We start from the raw sequence: 24,116 nt of genomic DNA on the forward strand, positions 1-24,116 counted from the left end.
TGGTGAAATTATTTAAATATTAACATGGGGGTACTGTAAGTATTTAATATTTGACATCTAATGGGGTTCGGCTGAACCATTGCATAATGCACACATGTACTATGGAGGTTGCACCGAATGAATTCCCACATCTTTGCCAAAGAGAAATGTGGCAGTAAACACTTTATGCAAGCATAAACTGCACGTGATGTAAAGCACTCACAACCACACTGTCAGACTGCATTTTTATTATTAAACAGCAAACACAAAGTACACAAAGCCCTCTGGCACACCCAGTGTACAAATTTGCTCACTTGTTTTTATTCAAATATTAGCTTCAGGATCCAAATTATAAGGAGTACTACTTTAGCTTGGCACAGTAAACAGTTTATTTCCATTTCAAACATGTAAAAGAATAGGAAAGCAAAAAACAATGACAAAAACGGCTCCCTTGTTTTGCCAGGTTTGGTTCAGTTGTAGCTTTGCTTCACACATGAAAAAACAAAAACAACAACAACAACAACAAAAAAACACAACTTTACATTTAGACAAAACCACAGAAAGTTAGGAATGTGATGCGACAAAACTCCACACAAAGTGGAAATGAGATGAGCTACCATTCCACACAAACAATTCACATTCCAACAATTTAAAGAGTAGACTTTTCCCTAGTGATTCTGACGTCATCGAGTGCAATACATTCCACTCTGAGGAAATAAACCTATGATACTGAGTGGACGTTTTAGCACCCCTCAGTGAATCACCAGTCAGTGAGGTTAAGTATTTTTATGCGAATAACTGGTACCTCTGATTTAGTCACAAGACTACACTAATGAGAGGCATGAGATGCACCCGCTAAGTGGACAGGCGATGGCTCTCAGGTGACTATTAGTCGGTATGGTACTAATTCTTAAACTTCACTCGAACAAAAAGGAGAGACATGATGTTTAAGCATGTAAACTATGGACAGAGTCTCCCAGCAACATCTGCGCATGGAGTTTGGATTCCCAACCAATACAAAACACATACAAAGTCACAAAAAACTGAACACCATTCATCAACCTAATACTCAACATACTCAAGTTTAAGCACCAAGACGACGTCTTCCCTGGGTAAAGACGCAGTGACCAAATTGGGCATGCTATGAGACGAGGTCCTGAAATGCTAGGACGAGTCCTCGTGGGCGTCTGGAGCAGTGCCATTACTGGACAGTAGAGGCGCTTGTGGTGAAATGGAGATCTTGTATGGCAGAGTGTCTTTGGTGAGCATCTTTTTGGTGGCTGTGACGAGGCGGGAGTAATTATCCCGGTTGTACTCGGAGCTGTGCGGCTGCGTGCGCAGCAAGGGCGGGTTGTCCCGGTTCATGCGTGAGAGGAAGAGAGGAGGACGCCGTTGCCGCTCTCCATCTTTGAGCGAGTCTGGCAGCGGTTTGTGTTTGCTCTCCGGCAGCAGCATGATGCACAGGACAGAGAGAACGGCGAAGGAGGCGAAGATCACGTGATGCAGGAAATAGCCGCCGTTATTCTGCAGCTCCATTAGAGAGGAAGCAGCCATTCCCACGCAGCCTGCGGCCATGATCAGACCCAGTGTACCACCACTGAGGGGGAGACACAGTTAACAACACTTAAACAACAATCCGTGTACTATGTATTAAAGATCAACTGATGGAATAATTATGATTTTTAAAATGACATGTCTCTTGTGCTCATCAAGGCTGGATTTAGTTTATCAAAAATATAGTAGATTAGTAATATATTTAAACGCGTTACAATTTTACAACTGTTTTCTGTATTTCTGCACCATTTTAACACCATTGATTTAATATATTTTGAAATGTAATTTACTCCTGTGATCGGAAATTATGCTCAATTATAATGTTAATTACTTAACTATTAATTAATAGAAATGTTTATGATTATCACATGTTAAAAACGTTTTGCTGCTTAATATTTTTGTGGAAATGTGGTACTTTTTTCAGGATTCTTTGATGAACAGAAAGTTAAAAAAAAAAGTTTATTTGAAAAAGAATCCTTTTGTAACAAAATAAATGTCTTTATAATACAAAAAATCTAAATCTAAATATATAATCTAAAAACATAAATATAAAATACACTACCAGTCAAAAGTTTTTGAACAGAAAGATTTTTTATGTTTTTTAAAGAAGTCTCTTCTGCTCACCAAGCCTGCATTAATTTGATCCAAAATACAGCAAAGGCAGTAATATTGTGAAATATAAAGCAAGGATGCTTTATATTGATCAAAAGTTATAATATAGGCATTTATAATATAAGATTTCTATTTTAGACAAATGCTGTTCTTCTGAACTTTCTATTCATCAAGAAACCTGCAAAATATTTTACTTAGCTGTTTTCAACATAATGATAATAAATGTTTTTGAGCAGCAAATCAGAATATTAGAATGTTTTCTGAAAGATCATGTGACTGGAGTAATGATGCTAAAAAATCAGCTTTAAAAATCACAGGAGTAAATTACATTTAAAAATATACTCTAATAGAAAACTGATATTTTAAATAGTAAAAAATATTTCTAATTTTTAACTGTTTTTGCTGTAATTTGAATCAGATAAATGCACGCTTGATGAGCAGAAGAGACTTCTTTAAAAAAACATTAAAAATCTTACTGACTGGTAGTGTATAATTTAATGTAAATATAATATATAGGATTACTGTTACTTTTGATTAATTAAATGTGCTTTGCAGAATACAACCATTCATTTTTTCCCTTATTATTTGGTACCCAAACCTTTGAATGGTAGTATCTCATGTTTTCCACAGAAACCGCATTGTTAATAATAATATTTTTTTTCTTGACCAACAAATCAGCATACTATTAAATAATTTCTGAAGGATCATGTGACACTGAAGACTGCTGTAACACTAAATTAATAAATTAAAATTTTTAAATATTTTAAAATAGAAAACAGTTATTTTAAATTGTAATGGCATTTTACAATATGACTGTTTTAACTGCATTCTTAATCAATAAGTGTAGCCTTAGTGAACGTAATATTTTCAAAAACATTAAAAAAAAAAAATCTTACTTGCAAACTTTTGACTGGAAGGAGGTCTTATATTGTTTTCCTTACTTTTAAAGCTATTATTTCATAGCTTTAAAATGGAATTGAAAACTGCTAAAAGAATCTACTTTTTGTAACTCTTTGTAGTCGTTTTGTCCGATCTGTTGTTGTAAAATACTCATATATACCCCTGTGACCTCATTTCATTAGTATTACTGCACCACTGTGTCTGTGTGTTGGCCGTTTCAGTGGCTAACCAGGAAAGTCTGAGTGTAGTTTGAGCAAACTCTGGTTTTTCGAGTTCAGGAAGTTGGATGGGTTTTTATTTGGTGATTATCATCATGGTAACTTGCACTAAACTTGCCCTGGAGCCCTGGAGTCTTATTCTGGGTAAGCAAGCCAAAATTTAGTTATACACAATATATCCTTCATGCATTAGACTTAAGAAATTATATTTTGACAATTAACATTCACCTTTAATTTTAAATGAATATATAAATGCATGTTTTAGAATATATAAAGCTTTGAAATGGCTAAACTTGTTAACATGCTGCTAAACATTTTCTTTTAAGCACTTTTTGAACATATGTAAATTACTCAGTAAATAACTTAAGTTAATTCTCTTGCATTAACTGTGAGTTGATAGAATGTTTATAGCGAGTGTTGTGAGTACAATCTCAACTTAATTGTATTTGTTTAGTTTCGTCAACTCCTAACCTACTCTGAGACGCAAGAGTTTGTTCAGCTAGCTTAGTGTAACAGGCTGCAGATGTATGCAGTAACCATTTTACAGAGTGGAGACTGAGTTTACCGGACAACAGTTGGCATGACTTCACTGCCAAAGAACACACTGAGCATGGCCAAAGCCTGAGACGAGAGGAGACCCACGACAGACAGAACCAGAACAAGCCCTCCATGCAGATCTGAAAGAAGACGGCAGACACAGAGTCAGTAGAACAAAAACTAACCAAAATCAAAGACAGAATGAAGATTCAACGGCGTTCACTTTTGGAACTGCACTTGGTCATTGCGTCAAGCTTGAAAAGGATCTTACATTGCGTGAGGGCCAGCAGAAGCAGTGAAGACAGACCCGTGACAATGGCCGACAGCAGCAGCATCCCCCTGCGGCCAAAGCGGTCCACGGACACACACAGGAAAATACAGGCCAGAGCTCCAGTGAACACGCGCAGAAAATAGCTGAAGTAGAAATGTGGCGAGTAGATATGCAGGTTTCGCGTGAAGCAGTACTGGATTCCTGTGCCGATGAAGCTGAGAGACAACAAGGAGAACATTTTTACTTCAAAATCAAAAATAAATGATAATTTTTGCATTTTATTTTTTTGTGGATTTAATTTTTTTCCATTTACATTTTTCTAGACTCTGTTTTAATGGTTACATTTTGAAATATTAAAATATTAATAAAAAATGAATAAAAAAACATGTCTAATTAATTGAAATCATAAAGATAATTTAATAACAATTTATTAAAGGTTTAACAAAATGTACATTTTATAATACTTTTTTCCCCCTCAAATTCAGTTTTATTTATTTATTATTATTTTTATTTTTTTTTACCAAATTCAGTTTTCCATTAATTTTGTGGATAACATTTTAGTGGTTTCATGAAATGTAATTTAATAATCAAAAGCATCTCTAATTAATTGATTTCATTTATATATATATATATATATATATATATACATATACATATACATATATATATATATATATATATATATATTTTTTTTTTTTTTTTTCCTACCCAGCCCTAGCCTATTTTGTTTTTGAACACTGCGCTGTTGTCCTGTAGGTTCATGATTAAAAATGAAAAGGTGAACAAAAATAAAAGCAATCAAACGTGTTATTGTAATTAAAATATGTGAATGGTAAAATGACGGGTAATAATATAATATGACAGAATTTTTACGACCCTGTTCGTCAAAATGACAGACAACGTTAAAGTGTAAAGCAACCTCTGATTTTATATGTATATACATATATATATATATATATATATATATATAAATTATGTCATATGTATAAAATGGATTTATTTATTTGTTTTTTATTTGTTTTCAGAAATACATTTTTCTGGCAAATAATTTTTCAGGTAAATATTCCTTAGAAAAATTATGTTTTAAGAATATTTTTATTATTAGTAGTAGTAGCAGTAGTACTATCATTACATTAAGTAATATATTTCTGTCACAGTTTCTTAAAGTTAAACATCATTTTGACAGTGTGACAGTTGCTATGAAGACCTTTAAGCTTCTGTTTCTATTTGGTATGATGATGTATGTAGTAAACAAAACTGTGCATCTGCACCATTCATTCACACAGAGACATGCAGGATTCATATTTAAAAAGTATTTTCGCTGCTTAATAATCACAGACATGCATTAAGTGTACTGACCTAGTTTTGAATTATTCTTTCAAAGTTTAGCAAATTCTGTGACATTCCGTAAATTCCATTTTTATTACTTAATTTCGCAATTATGTTCACGTTCTATAGGTCCCTCATTAACTGACAATGATCAATACATTTGTTTCAGTATTTATTAATATTTGTAAACGTAATTGCAGTGTAAAAAACAACTATTCACTGTTAATTCATAGCTCTGGTCCATTATGTAATATTTATAAATAAAACATTTGATTTTAATAATGTATTAGTAAATGCTGAAATTTGTAAATGTGTTTGAATGATGTTTGAGTGAAGAATGTTGGGTCTAGATTTCCACAGTGGTTTTTAATATTACATCCTTAAATGTGTAATAGAAGTTTGTGATTGGCTTGCAGCCATATTTTCTAGCATAACTTACAGAGTGAAGCCCAAGATGAGGCAGTTCTTCCAGATGACTCTGGTGTGACGCAACTCTACAACATGATGATACTCTGGCTGGATATCTTCAGGGAATACCTCATCCATTTCTACAGAAAAAGACGGAGGGAGTATGAAGTAGAGGGTTAAAGAGTGGGTAGATTTCTGACAGGCTTTGCCAAGAACACCTGACCAGCACATTCCAAGGAAAATTCTCTGGGAGGGATGGGCTCAATTCCTTCACCCTAAATGGCTCTATTCACTATCCATGATGGGTCCTTGATTTGCTGTAATGTAATTCAGCTAGTGAGGTAGGACATCATCATCGCATGGAAAAAAAAAAATAAATCACAAGAAACAACAGCAGTCTTGTCACGGGACCAGTGCTACCCTCACATGCTAGATGCTCCATTTCATTTGATCCTGTGAAAAGTATAATCACAGCATGACAGCCCTGCTGACTGATTAGATAGCGTACCATTATATCGTCTCTCAAATGCCACCCTTAGGCAATGGGTTGTCAAAACTACATTCTGGTGATGAAGTTACATAGTCTGTCGGGTAGTGATTTTCCATGAAGTCCGCACACTAATTATTTTTGCATCATGATATTTTTGTAGTTTAGTGTTAGAAATCAAAATGTGTAAATGAAGTTTTGTATAAACATTACTGTGTTGAAAGTCAGGCAATCAAAAGTTCTACACACACTTGCGGTCTTCACTAGTGTTCGGCGATATGCCAAATCGTCCTATCGTCAGCCTATGAGATCGTCGATACACGATATTATCGTGTTAATTTATTTAATTATTTACTCACCTAGTTTTATTGCCGGAAAATGAACCGGCACCAGTATAAGGCTAAAAGCAGCCTAATGTTTTCAATATGACTTAATTTGTGTTTAACATGATAACAATTTAATAGAAACATTGTAAGTTACTAATGCTTACATTTCCTTACTTATTCAAAAAGCAGCCAACAGTTACAGAAAACCAGCACAGAACATTTACATTATCAAAGAATTATTATCACTGACTAGCCTAGCCTAGTGCGAGTTTACGCACTTTAAAAAACACTCCCGGTACCATAAGTGAATACAATAGTTACATCACTGTATGATGAATACATTTCTTACCCCTTATTTACACTGCACATGTCTGCGATGTAAAGAGGGGCCGTTTCCCCCCAAACGAGTTACTATGCCCCCCCTTTTCCATCTTCTCCCCTCCTTGCTGAACGGGCCCGATTTCGAAAGTGAAAGTAAAACCGGAAAAACAGCGCACATAAGAAAGCGATTGCACGCTTTCGCAAGTGTCAGCAACTGCACGCAACTACAGATTGCATGCTTCCCACCCGAAAAACCCCCTCCCGCTTACCGTGATTTGTGCCTTTGCGTTTCAGTGCTTGTGTTTATACCAGCCACCTCGCGGCAAGTTTCTGAAGAAGTGGCTGTCTGTACTGCATCGCCAAAGTTAGGCGCCTACAGTAGTCAGCATTTGAAGTGGATCAAAAATTTTCATCAAAGTTGTCCTAAAACCAAAACAGTACCCATTCTTGTCCTAGGACAACTTTGATGAACTTTTTTTGATCCACTTCCAATGTTGACTACTGTAGTCTTTTTTTGACGGCTTATAATAATAAACGTCTTGCTATCGTCAAAGGCATCAGCAACAGGCGATATTGTCTATCGGCACAACCCTAGTCTTCACACCCACTTGAACACTTCGGCCAAATACAGGAAATAATCAAGCAGACAGGTAGTCAAGACCACAAAGACCGCAAGCATGGGTATTAGGACACGCCCACTGAATCTTGGGCTAACCGTATACAGTATACAAGAGAATATTTAAATGATATTTCTATTTAAAACCCAAACAACATTAGATTATAATTTTGTTTTTTAAATACGTTTTGCAAATAATTAAAATGATCACTTATTAAAGTACTTTTCAAATCAGAAGGTGATGTTTGTAAGGCTGAGATACTTACCTGACAGCAGTGTTTCAGCCGGGTAGAGCTCATCACTAACACACATGCCATTTCGTGCGGAAAAAGACTGGAGACACTTCTTAGCTTGAGGAATCTGAGATGTGGCCATGAGCCAACGAGGAGATTCTGGGAACACTGAAGCACAGCTGTTGCCACATTCACAACACAAACAAACACACAGACACACAGACACACACACACACACACACATACATGTTATTAGAAGTGGCTGGTCTTCAATTATTCATCTTATTATTCATCGTCTTAATGACGGAAATCTTATTGGTCTGATACTATAATAGCTGTTGGTGTGAAAAAACATTAACAATACACTAAATGTTCTGTAAAGGCTTACTCATGTTAACATCTTACATGTCATGAGGGCAGGGTCAGGAATAAACATTTTCCATTGAATTGATTTTCTACTTTTGTAATAATCACCTTATTATTATAAAAACCATATATTGTCTTTAATATCAAATACTTAAAATGGCCCAATTACTTTTTTAAAGCATTTACATGACTCACCACCAGTAGGAAAGCAGTAGCAGCAGGGGCAGTGTGGCAACAGCCTGAAGTACAGGCCAATCATGGCAAAGCACGGCAAGCCCCGGCAACAACAGCTCTGCAAATACGGCAAAGAAGCCACTGACCATGGACACCATAAGTCTGTGAGGCGGGTCACACCATTCCAGTCCTGAACCAAGTGGAAAGACACAAAGAGGAATAAAGTGAGACAAAATTGTGAAAGTTAATGAATGAATTTCATTTGAATTAGGTCAGACGTTTTGAGAGGTATGTCAAGGAAAGTGTTAAAATGATAGTTCACCCAAAAACGAAAAATTATCCCATGATTTAATTCATCCTAGGTGTATATAACCTTCTTCTTTCAGACTAATACAATCTTTAGTTATATTTAAAAATGTCCTGGCTTTTCCAAGCTTTATTATGGCAGTGAAAGGGTGTTGAGATTTTATTTTGCTCCATTTTTTAATAACTCCAATTGTATTCGTTTGAAAGAAGAAAGTTATATAAATCTAGGCTGGCTAAAGGGTGAGTAAATCATAGGACAATTTTCATTTTTGGGTGAACTATCCTTTTAAACAGAATTGTGAGAGTGAGAGTGACCTTAATTCTAGAAAAACGTCAGTCTCCTACATAACAGGAAGTCCTTGTGTCCTCTATCCGATTATTGTTCCTAAACTCTTGCAGCACAATAGAGCACTAATAAAACTCTTCACGCTTTCAAAATTGTCCATCTTGGTTCAACTTCCAAAAATAAAATATTTTACTTTATATTCAAACACACACTACCATCCAAAGTTAGGATACATTTGACTGAATTTATCTTTCTTACGATCTTAAATCTCTACACAAATATCAATGGGATGCTAGTAGAATAATAAAGTTTTTTTTATTTTAATGTTGTTGAAAGAAGTCTCTTACACTCACCAAGGCTGCATTTGTTTAAACAAAAATACAGTGAAAAAGCCATATTGTGAAATATATTATTACAATTTAAAATAACCATTTAAAAATGTCATTTATTCTTTGGCAAAGTTGAATTTTCAGCACCATTACTTCAGTCTTCAGTGTCACATGATCCTTCAGAAATCATTCTAATATGCTAAAATGGTGCTCAAGTATTATCATTTACTATTGATAATTGTTCTTATTATTATCAATGTTGAAAACTGTTTCTGCTGCTTAATGTTTTTGTGGAAATCAGGACACATTTTTTAGGATTCTTGATGAACAGAAAGTTTGATAAACAGTATTGTAACATTATGTCACTTTTGGTCAATTTAACATATCCTTAAAGGAGAAGTTCACTTCCAGAACAAAAATTTACAAAATGTACTAACCCCATTGTAAAGAAATTGTTTTTTTTTGAAGAAAACATTTCAGGAATTATCTCCATATAGTGGACTTCAATGGTGCCCATGAGTTTGAATGGCCAAAATGCAGTTTAAATGCAGCTCTAAACGATCCCAGCTGAGGAAGAATAATCTTATCTAGCGAAACAATCTGTCATTTTCTTAAAAAAAAAAATAATTACATACTTTTTAACCTCAAATGATTGTCTTGTCTAGCTCTGCCATATGCATGCATACTCTGTGTAATGTGGGTCAATACAGTTCGGATATGTTGAAAAACTCTCATCTCATTTTCATCTTCAAAATCATCCTACATCGCTGCAGAAGTACCGACCCAGTGTTTACAAAGTGAACATGCAAAGAAGGTCAAACGCCCTTTACAAAAAAGTGTAAAACAGTGATGTAGGACAATTTTAAAGTTGGAGGAGAAAATGAGATGGGAGTTTTTCCGACACTGTTCCAAGACTTTAGAAATGGCTGCTGAAAATTCAGCTTTGTATCTCAGGAATATAGTAAATATAAAATATATTAAATAGAAAAAAGTTCTTTTAAACCGTAATAATATTTCACAATATTACTGTTTTTAACTGTATTTGTGATCAAATAAATGCAGACTTGGTGAGCATTTTGGCCAGTAGTGTACACATTTCGTCATTAAAACTAAATAAAGTGAGGGAAAAGCATCAACAAGTGGCCAGTATACATGGAAACTCTTTCAACACGGTTATTCCAAAATGTGGACAACAGAAATATAAAGAATGCGTAATAATAAAGAATGAGTAGGCTGCCTTGACATTCCACTGGTAGTGTATATAAGCAGAAAATGGTAAATACTTGGAAAGATAGATTGTGTACATGCCTGTGTTTACATCCAGCTTCCTCCAATTCCTAATTACACCCAGTACCACCCATAACTTTTCCCCTGGAGTACACTAAAGGAGCTTGCGTGTTGGAAAGAGGGCTCTGACTAATCGTCAACACGCACATAAACCTTCATCTAACAATCGCAGGAAGTTCGCGACAAGAATGCGCTTCACAGTGGAAAGAACAGAAAGTAGATCTTGTCCGTTTTTCAGAACACTTCATGTTTATCCTCTCACTTGTGCTATCACTAATGAGACAAAAACAAAGAGAAAAGAAACAGACAAAACGCCCTGTGGACTTTCCTCAACTGATTACACAGAAAGTGAAGCAACAGAAACAGATCTGAGGTTTTGAACAGCTCGTTCGTGAGATATAAACGGAATGCTGTGCACTGCTGTTGCCTGTCAATTGCTTCACCCCCCTCTGCAAATGGAGAAACCCCATGGAACATTCCAGAAAGCCTCCTGTTGCTATTCGAAACCAACATCAAGCAATAACAAAGACACTCCTTATCAAAAGTGCTCTTTTGAGCAATACTGAGGGGTGAATCACACAAAAAAGTTCAGGAGCATGATTATATTTCCTAAAAAAATATCTACTAATATACACTGCTGTTCAAAACTTTGGAATCAGTAAGATTTTTAATGCTTTTTAAAGCAGCCTCTTCTTTCAGTTCCATTTATTCAACTAAAAATACAGAAAAAAGTAATACTGTGAAACATTATTGCAATGTAAAATAATAGTTTTCTATTTTAATATACTTTGAAAAAATATTTTTTATTTCTGTGTTGCAAAGCTGAATTTTCATCAGCCATTACTCCAGTATTCGGTGTCACACGCTCTTTCAGAAATCATTCTAATATGCTAATTTATTATAAATTTTGGAAATATTAATTAATTAATTACTTTTTTGGAACCTGTGATACTTTTTTCCAAGATTCTTTGATGAATAAAAAGTTAAAAAGAACAGCATTTAATCAAAATCAGAAATCTTTTCTAACAATAAGTCTTTACTGTCACTTTTTATAAATTTAACACATCCTTGCTGAATAAAAGTATTATTTTGCTAAAACAAAGAAAGAAAGAAAAAAAATGTACTGACCCCAAACTTTGAACGCTAGTTTATACTGTTACAAAAGGTTTCTATTTTGAGTAAATGCTGTTCTTTTTAATGTTTTATTCATCAGAGAATTCTGAAAAAAGTTTCACAGTTTCCAAAAAAATATTAAGCAGCTCAACGGTTTCCAACATTGATAATAAATCAGCATATTAGAATGATTTCTGAAGAATTATGTGACACTGAAGACTGAAGTAATGATGCTGACAATTCAGCTTTGACCACAGGAATAAATTTGTAAATAAATTTGAAATACATTTGAATACATTTAATGTATATTAAAATAGAAAACCACTCTTTTAAATTGCAATAAATAAACAAATAAACACAGCCCTGATGAGCAGAAAAGACTTAACACACATTAAAAATTGTACCGATCCCAAACTTTTGAATGGCAGTGTATTTCTACTATCCACAGTAGAATAACTCTTTTATTGAAAGAGTATTCTGAACACCTGTTGGCTGCTTTTCCTTCACTTTATTGAGGTTAATAATGAAATTAGCATGTTTGGACATTTTATATTTGGCTACTGTTATTTCAAAATGTTCAAGACATTAAGAAACATAAATTCAGTCAAATGTATCCGAACTTTGGGTTTGTGTATGTTTGTAAATAATGTACTAGCAATTTTTTTCAAACATATGTGAACTCAGATCTATTTTTCTGTGTTGAAGACTGTATGAAATCACTGGCTTTATTCCAAACTTACTGTAGTTCCAAAAATCGTATGGCTTCCAGGTTCAATAACTTGGACAGATAAAATCTTCTGCCTAGCCAAATCTATTCAGTATTGAGCTGAAGTGTTTCTAGCAAAACATGTACCTTACAAAGCCACTTTTGTATAGCAGACATCTTTTGTGTCTTATCACAACCTTATCAGTTGCATACTTAAAAAGAGGTCAAATGATGGAGAGTACTTGCGTGCAATATAAGATGACAAAAACACTCCAGCCAATGTTGAGCCTTGGCAGAGTCGAAGAAACGGAAACGCAGAAGGACTATTTGAAAGACAAGCCATGATTCCCAGCAGACCAGAGAGAACCACTGACAGCAGCAAAGCACACCTACGGCCCAACCTGAGACAACACACAAACACACAGAACATCACACTCAAGCAAGAACAGTGCATAACACTGCTTTAAAATGATCGAGACAGCAATATGGACAAATTCTGTTTGTCAAACGTTATTGGTAAGTCGCAGTTATTCTCCTAGAACATCTGTGAACTTCGAACGAACTGCTTTGCTAATATTAAAGTCAATGCATAAACCTTCTGAAAGATTTAGCATCATTCATTTGCAGAAGTAACTCGGTTTGATATTTTGCATCTACTGCAATGAGGCTTGAGCATTTTAAGTACAAACACTTCAATCGCATATAGAAAAATATTTGTATAATAAGAGTAATTAAAGCTGCAAGCAGCATTGAAAGGGCCCTAGCACCCGGGCTCGCCACCACTCGGTGGCTTTAGGAAAACAGTGAACGGTGGGCAATATGCATTTAATTTGGTAAATATAGAAGGAATATGTCAACGTCATTTATATGTGCCAAACCTCCTGGTGGTGGTGCTATGGCTATAAATGGATATTGGCATGTTGATGTCTTCAGGCCAGCACTTTTATCAAACATATGAAGTTCGGTGCAGATTGAGCATGGTAAGTTTGAGTTTGCAAAGCATGATGTATCCTGTTGCCAACAGGTGGCGCTATGATTATAACTGAATATTACTCTTTACATGTCTTCAGGCCAGTACTCTTACCAAACGTGAAGTTTGGTGCAGATTGGTAACTGCATGTTTAAGTTAGTGTAAAACAAGACATTTCCTGTTGCCAGCAGGTGGCGCTATGGCTATAACTGAATATGGCCATGGACATGTGTTCAGGACAGGACTCTTATTAAACATGTGAATTTTGGTACAGATCGGACATTGTATGACTGAATTATAACAACTTCCTCTTTCATGGCGAAACATCAAAGTTTGTCAGGCCACCATGTACAAGCCCTTCAACAAAAACTCAGCGAGGACTGATGTTGGGAAGCGCTGCTTTAGATCTTTGCAATTTAACGTCACAAAGTGCTTTAGATTACACTGACCAATTTTTGTGTTGCTCTGTTTAAATCTCCAGGAGGAGTTTGTTTAAAGACAACGCCTAAAATTGCAAAAACAGCACAAAACTTGCAGAGAAAATCCTAAACAACAGGCTTCCTGTTGGGTTTCGGACTTTGTATCGGGGGGCTTTTTTGTAGGTATTGGTGTGTTACATGTGTCTACTAAATTTCGTACATGTATGTGAAACATAGCTCGAGAGGCACTTCGTTGAAATTTTATAGGTGGCGCTATTGAGCCATTTTGCCGCACCCACTTCTGAAACCCATATCAGATGTAAATTTTTACCACTTTTGGAATGTGTGCAAAGTTTCATGAGTTTTTAAGCATGTTAGGTCCTCAAAAATGCGATTCATTTTAAAGAAGAATCTGAGCAATTCCAATAGGGGCCTCGCAACACCGGTGCTCGGGCCCTAATAATAAAATTTAGGAAAACTCACCAGTCACACAGAGTGCCGAGGAGTATATAGCCCAGGGTCCAGCCTGTCATAAAACAAATGTGTTGGAGTGGAATCTTCCAGTAGTCGGCACACACCAAGTCCCACTGTCAGCATGCAGAGGAAAGAGAGACACTTTCAGTAAGACTTTCTTATAAAAATAATTCTGGGGAAAAACTAAACAAAACTACTGTAAACTGGCATGACCTGTTTTTTTTCTCTCTCCAGATGTGTAGAATGGTAAAGATGTTTTTGGAAAATGGTAGCTGGTTTGTTGTTGCTCATTCAAGATTATTTTCTAGCCCATGATGCTCTACCAGGTTAAAGTTAGCTGATCAACTATCTAGACTACCATGGACCAGGTAATGACTATAAACAACCAGCAATAAAACTAAAAACTATGTAAAACGAGTTGTAACCATCAGATGTCGTCTGAATTGGATATTACAGTAGGGTCATCTACAGTAAATGGGTCATTTTACAGAAATGTCCACTTAGACCACATTATTAGATTACCTTTTGACTTAGTGAATACATATAAATGTCAGCTTTAAAAAGTTATATGTAATTATTTAAGGACCACATGTACAATTTTTTGTAACTGGTCTTACCTTCTTTGGCAATATTAAAGGTTTCTATGAAATATTATTTCTCAATTTTTTTCAGCACATGTAGTCAGAATTACAGAAAAATAATGGAAATGCAAGAAATAAAGAGATTATGTTTTATTTATTTAATGTGACAGAAAAAAACCCCCACAGTAACACCAATGACACAATGAATCACCAGTGACATACATAAGACCTGATATACTGATCTTCACTGTTGTTACTCATAAGGAAGTTAACACCAGTGACAGTAACACCAGTGACAATTTTCATGAAAATGCATTTTACAAATGCTTGGCTGCTGCAAGGTATCAAACCACATGTTGTCAATCATGGTATACTCAGTAAATTAAATAGTTTAATCCATTTGTATTCTAGTTTGTTCTTTTTTGTTTACAATTCCCTAACAATAAAGCAGGTCACACCAGTGACTTTAACTAAAAGCTTCATATAAAATCCTGAGATAAATGAGAACATTTCTGTAATGAACACATTATTATATTTTAAATGGTAGAAAAACTTTTTTGATCTCAAAATAAAGCATTTTCTCCCTGTACATGGCTGTGGGGACGAGCAATTTTGTGGTGCTTGGAATTCTATATAATTAATTTACAATCAAATATTGCCACATTAATGGCTCAAGAAGGTGTAATTGTTCAAATAACATACTGTTTCATTTTAAAAAATAAAGAAATTGTAAGTGTTTTTCAAGTGTAATATTTCTGTAATGGCTAGGGACAGAAAAACTGACTTTCCATAGAATGACCCACACAAACTAAAATACGTTTCAGTCTTTCACATCATCATGCATTACTATGCTGATGTTAATCAAATGTATTTAAAAACTGAAATTAATTAAATATTTAAATGCTCTTGCTAACACAAAACACCCATGAAATCTTACTAGGCTGATGATGTGTAAACGCTGTTTCTTTCCTATTATATAATCAACTTCTATTACATTACAGCTAATGTGAAGCCATGCTACTCTAGTTTTACAATCTTTCTCTCCCTTGTTCTACTTTCAGATGGATCTTCCTAAAAACAAATCCATACAGATTTCATGACAGAAATTTTGTTTCCATCATGGGAAAGGAAACATATTGCTACTCAAGGCCACATGAAAAGCTTCAGCTATGTACCTCCTGTGGAACAGGAACCCAACCAGGACTTTCTCACAGCTGTTCCCTGTGTTTTTAGTGATGAGATGGGTTCTCAGCATTTTCTAATTCTTATATAAATGCCACATGCAGTTTTATGATCTCATGACCTCACTGTAATGTATTCTTAACCATCAACACTAAAAGAAAAAAAGCTGTTCTTTCTGGACATGTACAACACATATGGTAGCCCATTATCTGATAGCAGCAGGTTTTACGTAATTTATTACTAGACAATGATTGTCATGCATGATCAAAGCTAATTTAAATGGACCAGCCTGACTAGTTGGCTAAAATATATATCAGCAATTATAATTATTTACATTTAGGAGGGTTGTGTTTTTGGGGAATTTTGTGAGGTTTAGCTAATTTCTGGAGACAAATGTGCCCCTAAAACAGTATTTACACACAAGCACAAAATAATAGTCTTTTATCAGCTTTATTTTTAACTACAAGCTGTGCTTTTTTGCACACTTTCCTATAATTAAAAATCTATCAGATAATAAGCATACCAATTAAACCATAAAACATAGTGTAATAACGAAGAAAATTAACACTAAAACATGAACAAAGTGATTTCAGTCGTGTCATGCTTAAGTGAACTGCAATGCTCTGTTAGCACACTAACCTCGGTCACTAAATTGTTCTGGAGTCCCGCTGGTTTGCTGTACTCCCATCCTCTAGTGCACGGCACCACGTCTCTCGGCACATTCTCCGTGTAGTTGCTTATATTCACCGGGTACTTGTAAAGTTCACAGTGACTGAACCCAGATCCCTTCTGCCATGGGATGGTGAGATTGAGGTACGCTTGCCTGGAGAGGTTTCCGAGAAGAGAAGACGGTGGTAGTAACGCCAGGTCAGGTTTGCAGTGGTAAGACTCGGGAATGAGAGTAAAGAAAACATCGCTGAAAAGATTCAGCGATACCGCAAAGTTTGGAAACCAGCTGAAAAGCGTTATGATCCTGTTGTATCGCCCATATCCACCAATCTGAGAGAAGATTTTAGTTTCAAACTCCATAACTAGAGTCCTTATCGACGGAAACAGCTGTTTCTCACAGACATTGCACCCTGTAGCGCTGGCAAAATGAACTGACGGAGGGTTGTCCACATACACGGACTGATAGCGAAGTAGCACAGGAGCGTTCGATTCATTTTAGCCATTCGGTTCCTTCGGACGAACGAAACGAAGCTGTTCAAAGATTCGATTCACTGATTCTTTATCGCTCATAAGTGTTCTTAGAAAGCCAAGTCACCTTTATTTATATAGCGCTGTGTACAATTGAGATGGTGTAGAAACCCCTACGCAATATTATGTTTTATTTAAAGGAAACGCTGTTTATCACAAAGTTGTGGCAGATATCTTGTTTACAACATTATCAAAATAGTAATATTATTAATTATTAATAATGTTAGGGAATTATTCAAGCCGTTTTACTGTAGATTAAATTTAGGTTTAGAAACGTTTTGACCGAATCAACAAAAAAAGCATCCGTTCAGAGGAGTCACAGGTCCGCGAATCAGAGAGTCTTGTTAAATCCAGCTTGTATTTCAGACGCAACACTTGAAATTGATAACCCTGGGCCATTCAAACCCCCGGTTAAACGGAATCAAGATTATCTTGACTAACGTTTCAAACGACTCATAATTTTCCCAGGTTAACAATTAATTCTGGGTATTCATAATATGAATATATTTCAATATATCGTTATCGTACATATTCTAAAAGCTAATCATGTGCTACTTAAACTGCAAATAAGTTGATTTTGGGCCAAGGTTTTGGCTGCCAGTCAGTAGGGAATAGCAGGGTTGCCAGTTTTCACAACAAAATCTACCCAATTGCTACTCAACACTAGCCCATCGTGTTCTGGCAGGTTAAAAGTTTTTTTAGCGGTATTCTCCTGATCAAATTCACATTCCATGGACAAAATATCACGATACTGGGGTCACGTCAACAGTGTAAAGTAGCCAGTTCTTTGGGAAAACACAGACTTCGCTCCAAGCCGCGGACATGAAAAACATCCCGCTGCAACAGTGTTAAAGTAGCCCAATTCCACGGGAAAACCGCGGACTCGGCAACACTGCGGTGAAGCTATTTCCCAGTGTTGCCAAGTCCGCGGGGGTTCCGTGGAATTGGGCTACTTTAACACTGTTGCAGCGGGCTGTTTTTCATGTCCGCGGCTTGAAGCGACCCAAAAAACATAAAATTTAGCCACTGGAATGCGAATTTTACCAAAGGAAACCCCGCCAAAAAACGTGCATTTTACTTCCCCTGAATAGCACTTGGGGGGTTTGTTGCGAAAACCTGGCAACCCTGCTTCTCCGCCTGATGGCAGTTTTGATTAACAGTCCAGTCATATTTATCGATTAGGGCACAACATCTACTTCACCTTACACGTCAGTATAACAGCAGATGAGACAGTCACTGTCTATTCAAAGCTGTGAATCACAGAGTTACAGTAAAGTTATAGCCTGTTACTTTTAATAGACTATTTTTGCATGCTTGCTCAGTCAGTGCAATTTCTAGTATTGTGTGTTGCTGGAGGGGACATCAATAACTAAAAAAAGGTTTTGACGTGAGAACTGAGTTTGAATTTTTCAGTTTGTTTCAAAATCGTGTCCTCCAAAACTATTACTATCATATTTTAATAGCCGTTTAGTGAACAGACACATTTAGGGATTAATAGGCCTACATGTAATTGTGCACATTGTACTTGTAATGCAGTACGATTCATTCTTTACTCAATTGCATTTAATTTATGAGTTTTCTTTCATTAATTGGCGTTTATCAATTATTCTTTTTCCATTTTTGTATTTCAAATTAATGTCAATAAAAGGCAGGTTCCAAATGTGACAGCATACCTCATGTAGTATGTCTCTGTGGCGTGCTACGTAAAATGTGAAAATATGAAAAATTCTCAAATGTTATGACGTTCAGAATTGGTTGAACAGCCCTTCTAAAAAGTTACATTGGTTCCCTCTTGTGGCAGATGTGTCATATTGCAACTCTCAAAAACAAACCACAGAAGCCAAGTCATTTCAAAAATTTATTTACGAACATAATCTCTGAGGAACAACAGCAGTTCTCGCGCTCTCTGTACATGCAAGTGTAGAAAATAACAATTTTGAATTTTTCCTCCGTTAAGGTTTTTTTTTTTTTTTTTGGAATTTTTTCTTTTTAGTTTCTCGCTTTTTGAATTGCAGGATATCAACACAGCTAAAGGTGAAAGTACTGGATCTTTGACAGCACTGACGATAGCATCAACAAACCCCTCCCTCCCATAGCTGCTCCAACAATATGTACACAATTGAACTACATTGTACAAATAAAAAAAGATACATTGTTACATCACCGGCAGCGAGCGCGACACGTCTCGTTGCTGTTAGAACCTCACATTCTACGCAAGTTTAGACTAGTACAAAGAGGAGGGTGCAAAACGTCCTGGAATATTATTTACAGCTATGTACAACGTCTCGTTTACGCATTACAAGAGAAAAATTTACACAGCGGAGACCTTCAACTCAAACATACCACAGGTGTCAGAAAAGATAATAAATAGGTTATTTCTCGCCATTTATGAAGAGCTCGACATGACTTAGAGGAGTTCAGTTCCATTTCAAGAATCATCTGTCCGATTTGTGGATACTGAGAAAAAACATTTTTAAAACAAGGCTTGAAATTGTGGCTCAACACCTAATCTATCCTAGCTAAAAATGGAATAATCAGTAATCCGTGTACTTAGTAGAGGTAATGTGTTGCAGACAGAGGTCAGTGAGTCAACAGCAAAGAAAAAAATGTAAGATTTCTGTTGTCCAATCGCATGGTCAGTAAGTTCCAATACAGTGAGTATTAAATAAAAGTTCAATGGTTTTATGGCTTATGAGTGCTAGTAAAGCCCAAACGGAAATCAGGATATACCCTTCTATCACATCACAATTTCAAGCCTTTTGTAAATTGAATCACTTGTGGGAACCCAAAAAAAAGCTTTCACCAGGCCAGAGGACAGTGGAAATTCACATATCATCTTGTAAACAGTAAGTATACAGGGGCTTAGTGATGATACATAAACCATTCGAGTAACAAGACACTATTTCAGTTCCATGAGTGAGGACAAAAAAAACAAACAAAAAAAAACACCTAATAACACCAAAAGCAAGGGTTTTTGTTTGAGAAACCACACAACACAAAAGAAAGCAGTAAAAGTGAACACAATCTGAACAGAAAGCTCCTATTACCCACTCAGAACAATCTGTTTGTAGACATTTTGTTTTGCACTGCACAGTACTCACAAAACACCAGGACATGAGTCATCCAAAACAAAATGACCTGTGGAACTAGTGACACCTGTTGCACCCAGACTCAATGCACACATACAGAACTGCGTCATGTGGGATTTTCACAGACTCACGACCACACATGAAAGAAAGAAATGGGGAAAATAAAATTAAATAAAAACACTAGCCCGGATGGTTAAGCAAACATCACACAACCTCACACTGAAGTACAGGCAGGTAATGAGAGGGTAAAATATCAAAACATTTCAAGTTCCACTCCCCCCAAAAAAACAATATCTAATAACCCTCTAAAAAAAAAAAAATTTGCTAGTCCCCTCTGCACTTGCTATTGAATTTAAACATATAAATGTACTGTAAAGTATTCAAATGGACAAAATAAAATCAGAGAAGAACTGGTGCATTAAATAAAAATAAAATACTGTGAGGGGAATTTCACAAGGATGTTAAATATGGAAAAACAGTCTGAGAGCCTGTGTATACATATAGTAAGCCCAAGAACGGAGGTGTGTGTTTTGTTCTGTCATAATGATCTGGAAAAATCCGTATCAGTACGTTTCTAATAACAGAGGGCACGTTTATCTAATGCTACAATGCATTTCCTTCTATTAGCAGATAAGATTTAGAATCTTACTTTTGTAAAAAAAACAACACATTTAAAAATAACATAAAAAGCTGGAATGGAACCTACATTTTTGAACAAGACGATAAAGGGGTGTTATTCTGATTTCCCAAACTCCTTGCTAAGATCTCTAAGAACGGTTGAAGGGTATGTGTGGGGGAATTAAAAGAAACTTGCCATTTCGTGTCTTAAAAATGAACATAACATGGTTGCGGGGCTCGACACGCACACAAAAAAAAGACCTCCCATGATTATAATTGTACAACGTGTAATAAATTCGAATACGTACTACACCATTCATGGCGTGGTTTTCTATTTAGACAGACCCAAATGAAGTAGGCTCCAAATCATGTCCTATCCTACCTATGACTTGTGCAGCTTTAGAAGAAATCAGAGACGTTAACTGTATAAAGGCATTTTCTTGGTTTATACTTTAAAGATATATACTTGTGTAATAAAATGATGAATAATATACCTCTACTATTCTTTAAATAAATCCATAATCACTCTGCTACATCTGAAAACTATGGTCCTGGCCCTGACAGAGTAATCAGGAGAAGTGGTGTTTACTAATGACGGTGGTGGTGGTGACGATCTAGATTTGTTTCGACTAGCCTTGGACAGAAACCTTAAGGACCGTTGCATGGAAGTTTTGGAAATACTGACGACGCGTACACCTTTTGGCGGGGGGGGTGGTGTTTGTTTGGTGGGGAGGATGTTGGGGTCCGGGGGTTGGGGGGGCCGGGGGAAGTGCTGCCCGAAAGTGAACTGTACATACAATGATAACTTTTATTCATTTATTTTTTTACACTTAACTGAGTGATGTTACAGTACATAAGTTATTTACAACTGTGCAGTAATGTGTGGCAAAATAAATTATCTAGAAGGCAGCGAGAATACATTGGTTAATGATTATAAAAACTGTACATCATTTACGGAATACTTTTTTTTTTTTCAGTTTTGTATTTTTTTCCATTAAACTAATGTTGGCTCTGTAGTGTTTCAAGTCACTTCCTCAGAAAGGGAACAATGAAATGCCCGAGTAAAGAAAGACATAAACCAAAAACAAACATAAAAAAAAAAAAAAAAAACTATAATCTTGTAAGTCCTCGTGATTTGTGACAGCAACGTTTGCTCGTTCGTTAGTCTTTTTCCTTATGCAGTTGTTGTTTTTGAAACCAGGCATGTCAGACCTGGCTTAGGGACCATCCAGCATCCTGGACCAAATGCACCGTTGTCACCGTGTGAGGGCACTCTAGGTCTCATGCCCTACAGTTGAACGCAGTCTCTCCTCCCCGAGCTGCATGCAGCTTCCTGCCCTGAACGTGGGGCTGCATGGGGCGCTGTACAGCAGGAAAGCCACTCTCTCCACTGCTGTAGGCATTATAGACTCAGGTTCAAACAGGGAGAGGGTTTGTTAGCACTCCCGTCTTAGCACTCTTGTGTCTTTTTTGTGCCTGCACACTGAGGTGTTGACCGTGTTCGGAGTTCCGTGTCCACCACTGTGCCGTCTGTCCTCTTGTTCTGGAGCACATGGGTGGACGAACCTGTCTCGAGCTCCTTGTTTGTTGTAACTTAGTATGGGATGGGACAGAGAAAAATTCTGTCCCACACGTTCGCCCGAATAACCCAAGACAGGAGGGACAAGGTTCAAAGCAGTTTTGCTTTTTAAATCCCAAACAAAACCATAAAAACTTGAGGATAAAAGTGCAAGTTGTGTTCTTCTCTCCCGTAAAAAGACGGTTCCTCCTCGGGCAGAAAAGGATGAGTTTTGTCATTTACCTCTTTTCTATATAATATATATTTTCTCTCCTCAAAGAAATCTCCTCAAACCGGCTAGCCCTTACCGAACTTTGTTTGATGTCTCTTTGATAGAAGATTAATGTTAGACCGAAACTCTCAGAGTCTGAATGTGTGTCGGTGTCACGCAGGCAACAGTACAAAGTCGTCGTTGACGTCGACCATTGGCACGTAGAAGGAGGGGACCTCGTTCACACACAGAGATTTGTGTCCTGCAGGGTCCAGCTCCTGTACCTTGAGTTGCCACTCCATTCTCTGCACCGCATTCAGAGCGGCGGCCTCATGCTGCTGCCGCATTAGCAAACACGTCTGTCAGAAGATGATGATTAGAATTAGACTTGGGAAAATATTTACAATACACATTTGCACAATGCACATTTAAAGCTTAAAATAACTCAAAAGACCTAAAAAAATATAAATAAAAAAAATATAATGTATTATTGGCATCACAGAATGTGGCCAACCACCATTCAACATCACTGCGTCTTTCTTAAATTTCCTGCATGATTGTTTAGTAAATACTTTTTTCAAATTTTAGAATGCTAAATTCGAGAGTTTGATTTATCAGAGTCTAAATTTATTTAACACATATGAGTCTATGTGGGCCATTCTACAGAAGTGGTGCAAAAAACACATTTAAAAATCAGTTAAGTGTTAAAATCTTAGATGTTTACTAAGATTCTATTCTATATTGAAACCCACAATAGTATTTTAAATATCAGTAAGCTTAAAATATATGAAATCATAATTTAGTGTGTACTTTCAATTGGGAGGTGGCTGCCCTGAACCCTAACCCCCTTAGGAAATTTTTGCATTTTATTCCATTGTCGTTTATAAACACATCTTTTAGATTTTTAAAAAAAGTGAAGTTCAAAAAATATTTTTTATATTTTCTTTGTAAATTATGAAACAATGTTAAAAAAAGTGCTCCGCATTTTTCATGTTACTACCGAAACAGTGCATGTTTTAGTCCATTGGCTGAGACTGTTTTTAACTACACCCCTAAATTTATAAACAGGGAATTTTTGTGTGTCACTTATAGCTACAGGGTGAGTAGATTGGCCCCATCATTTTGAGGTAAATGTGTACAAAAATTTTAAAAATCTGTGTGGAACTTTAAAGAATGTCATTACCAAGCATTTTTTTCTATAATTAAACACTTTTTTGGGAGTTATTCCATAGCACTTTTACCATTCATGCAACTGTTCAGAACTGTGTTAGCTAGGTTAAAAAGTATCTACAATTGTCGCTAACAAAACAGTTTCGGTAGTGACATCTTTGTTTTTTTTGGGTGTTATCCCATAAAATTGTTACTGGCATTGTTTCGGTAGTGACAAAAGGGAACACAGAATCCTATATTTTGGGGGAAATAAACAAAATTTTAGAACGGTTATGTAAATTTTTAGTAT

At 36.1% G+C, this 24,116-nt stretch overlaps 2 protein-coding genes across 3 annotated transcripts in view; both read right to left on the bottom strand.

Annotated features, from left to right (window-relative positions):
• Positions 1 to 212: 212 nt before the first annotated feature.
• Positions 213 to 17,148, bottom strand: slc22a31 (solute carrier family 22 member 31; the record flags this gene model as incomplete). The annotated part of the gene is made up of 9 exons (XM_051115490.1): positions 213 to 1,576; positions 3,829 to 3,940; positions 4,072 to 4,286; positions 5,840 to 5,948; positions 7,825 to 7,970; positions 8,353 to 8,521; positions 12,605 to 12,759; positions 14,231 to 14,334; positions 16,624 to 17,148. Coding segments are annotated over 9 exons (1,968 nt in total), but the record flags the coding sequence as incomplete, so codon positions are not given.
• Positions 17,149 to 19,026: 1,878 nt separating this feature from the next.
• The window catches only part of ankrd11 (ankyrin repeat domain 11), a 131,006-nt gene continuing 125,916 nt past the window's right edge, over positions 19,027 to 24,116 (bottom strand). For both annotated transcript variants that reach the window (XM_051115516.1, XM_051115517.1), the window contains exon 13: positions 19,027 to 23,016. In XM_051115516.1, the coding sequence (XP_050971473.1) occupies positions 22,831 to 23,016 (186 nt within the window). In that variant the 3' untranslated portion in view covers positions 19,027 to 22,830. The remainder of the gene's footprint in view (positions 23,017 to 24,116) is intronic.

Source organism: Labeo rohita, chromosome 7, assembly GCF_022985175.1.
Source record: "Labeo rohita strain BAU-BD-2019 chromosome 7, IGBB_LRoh.1.0, whole genome shotgun sequence".
NCBI classification, from domain to species: Eukaryota; Metazoa; Chordata; class Actinopteri; order Cypriniformes; family Cyprinidae; genus Labeo; species Labeo rohita.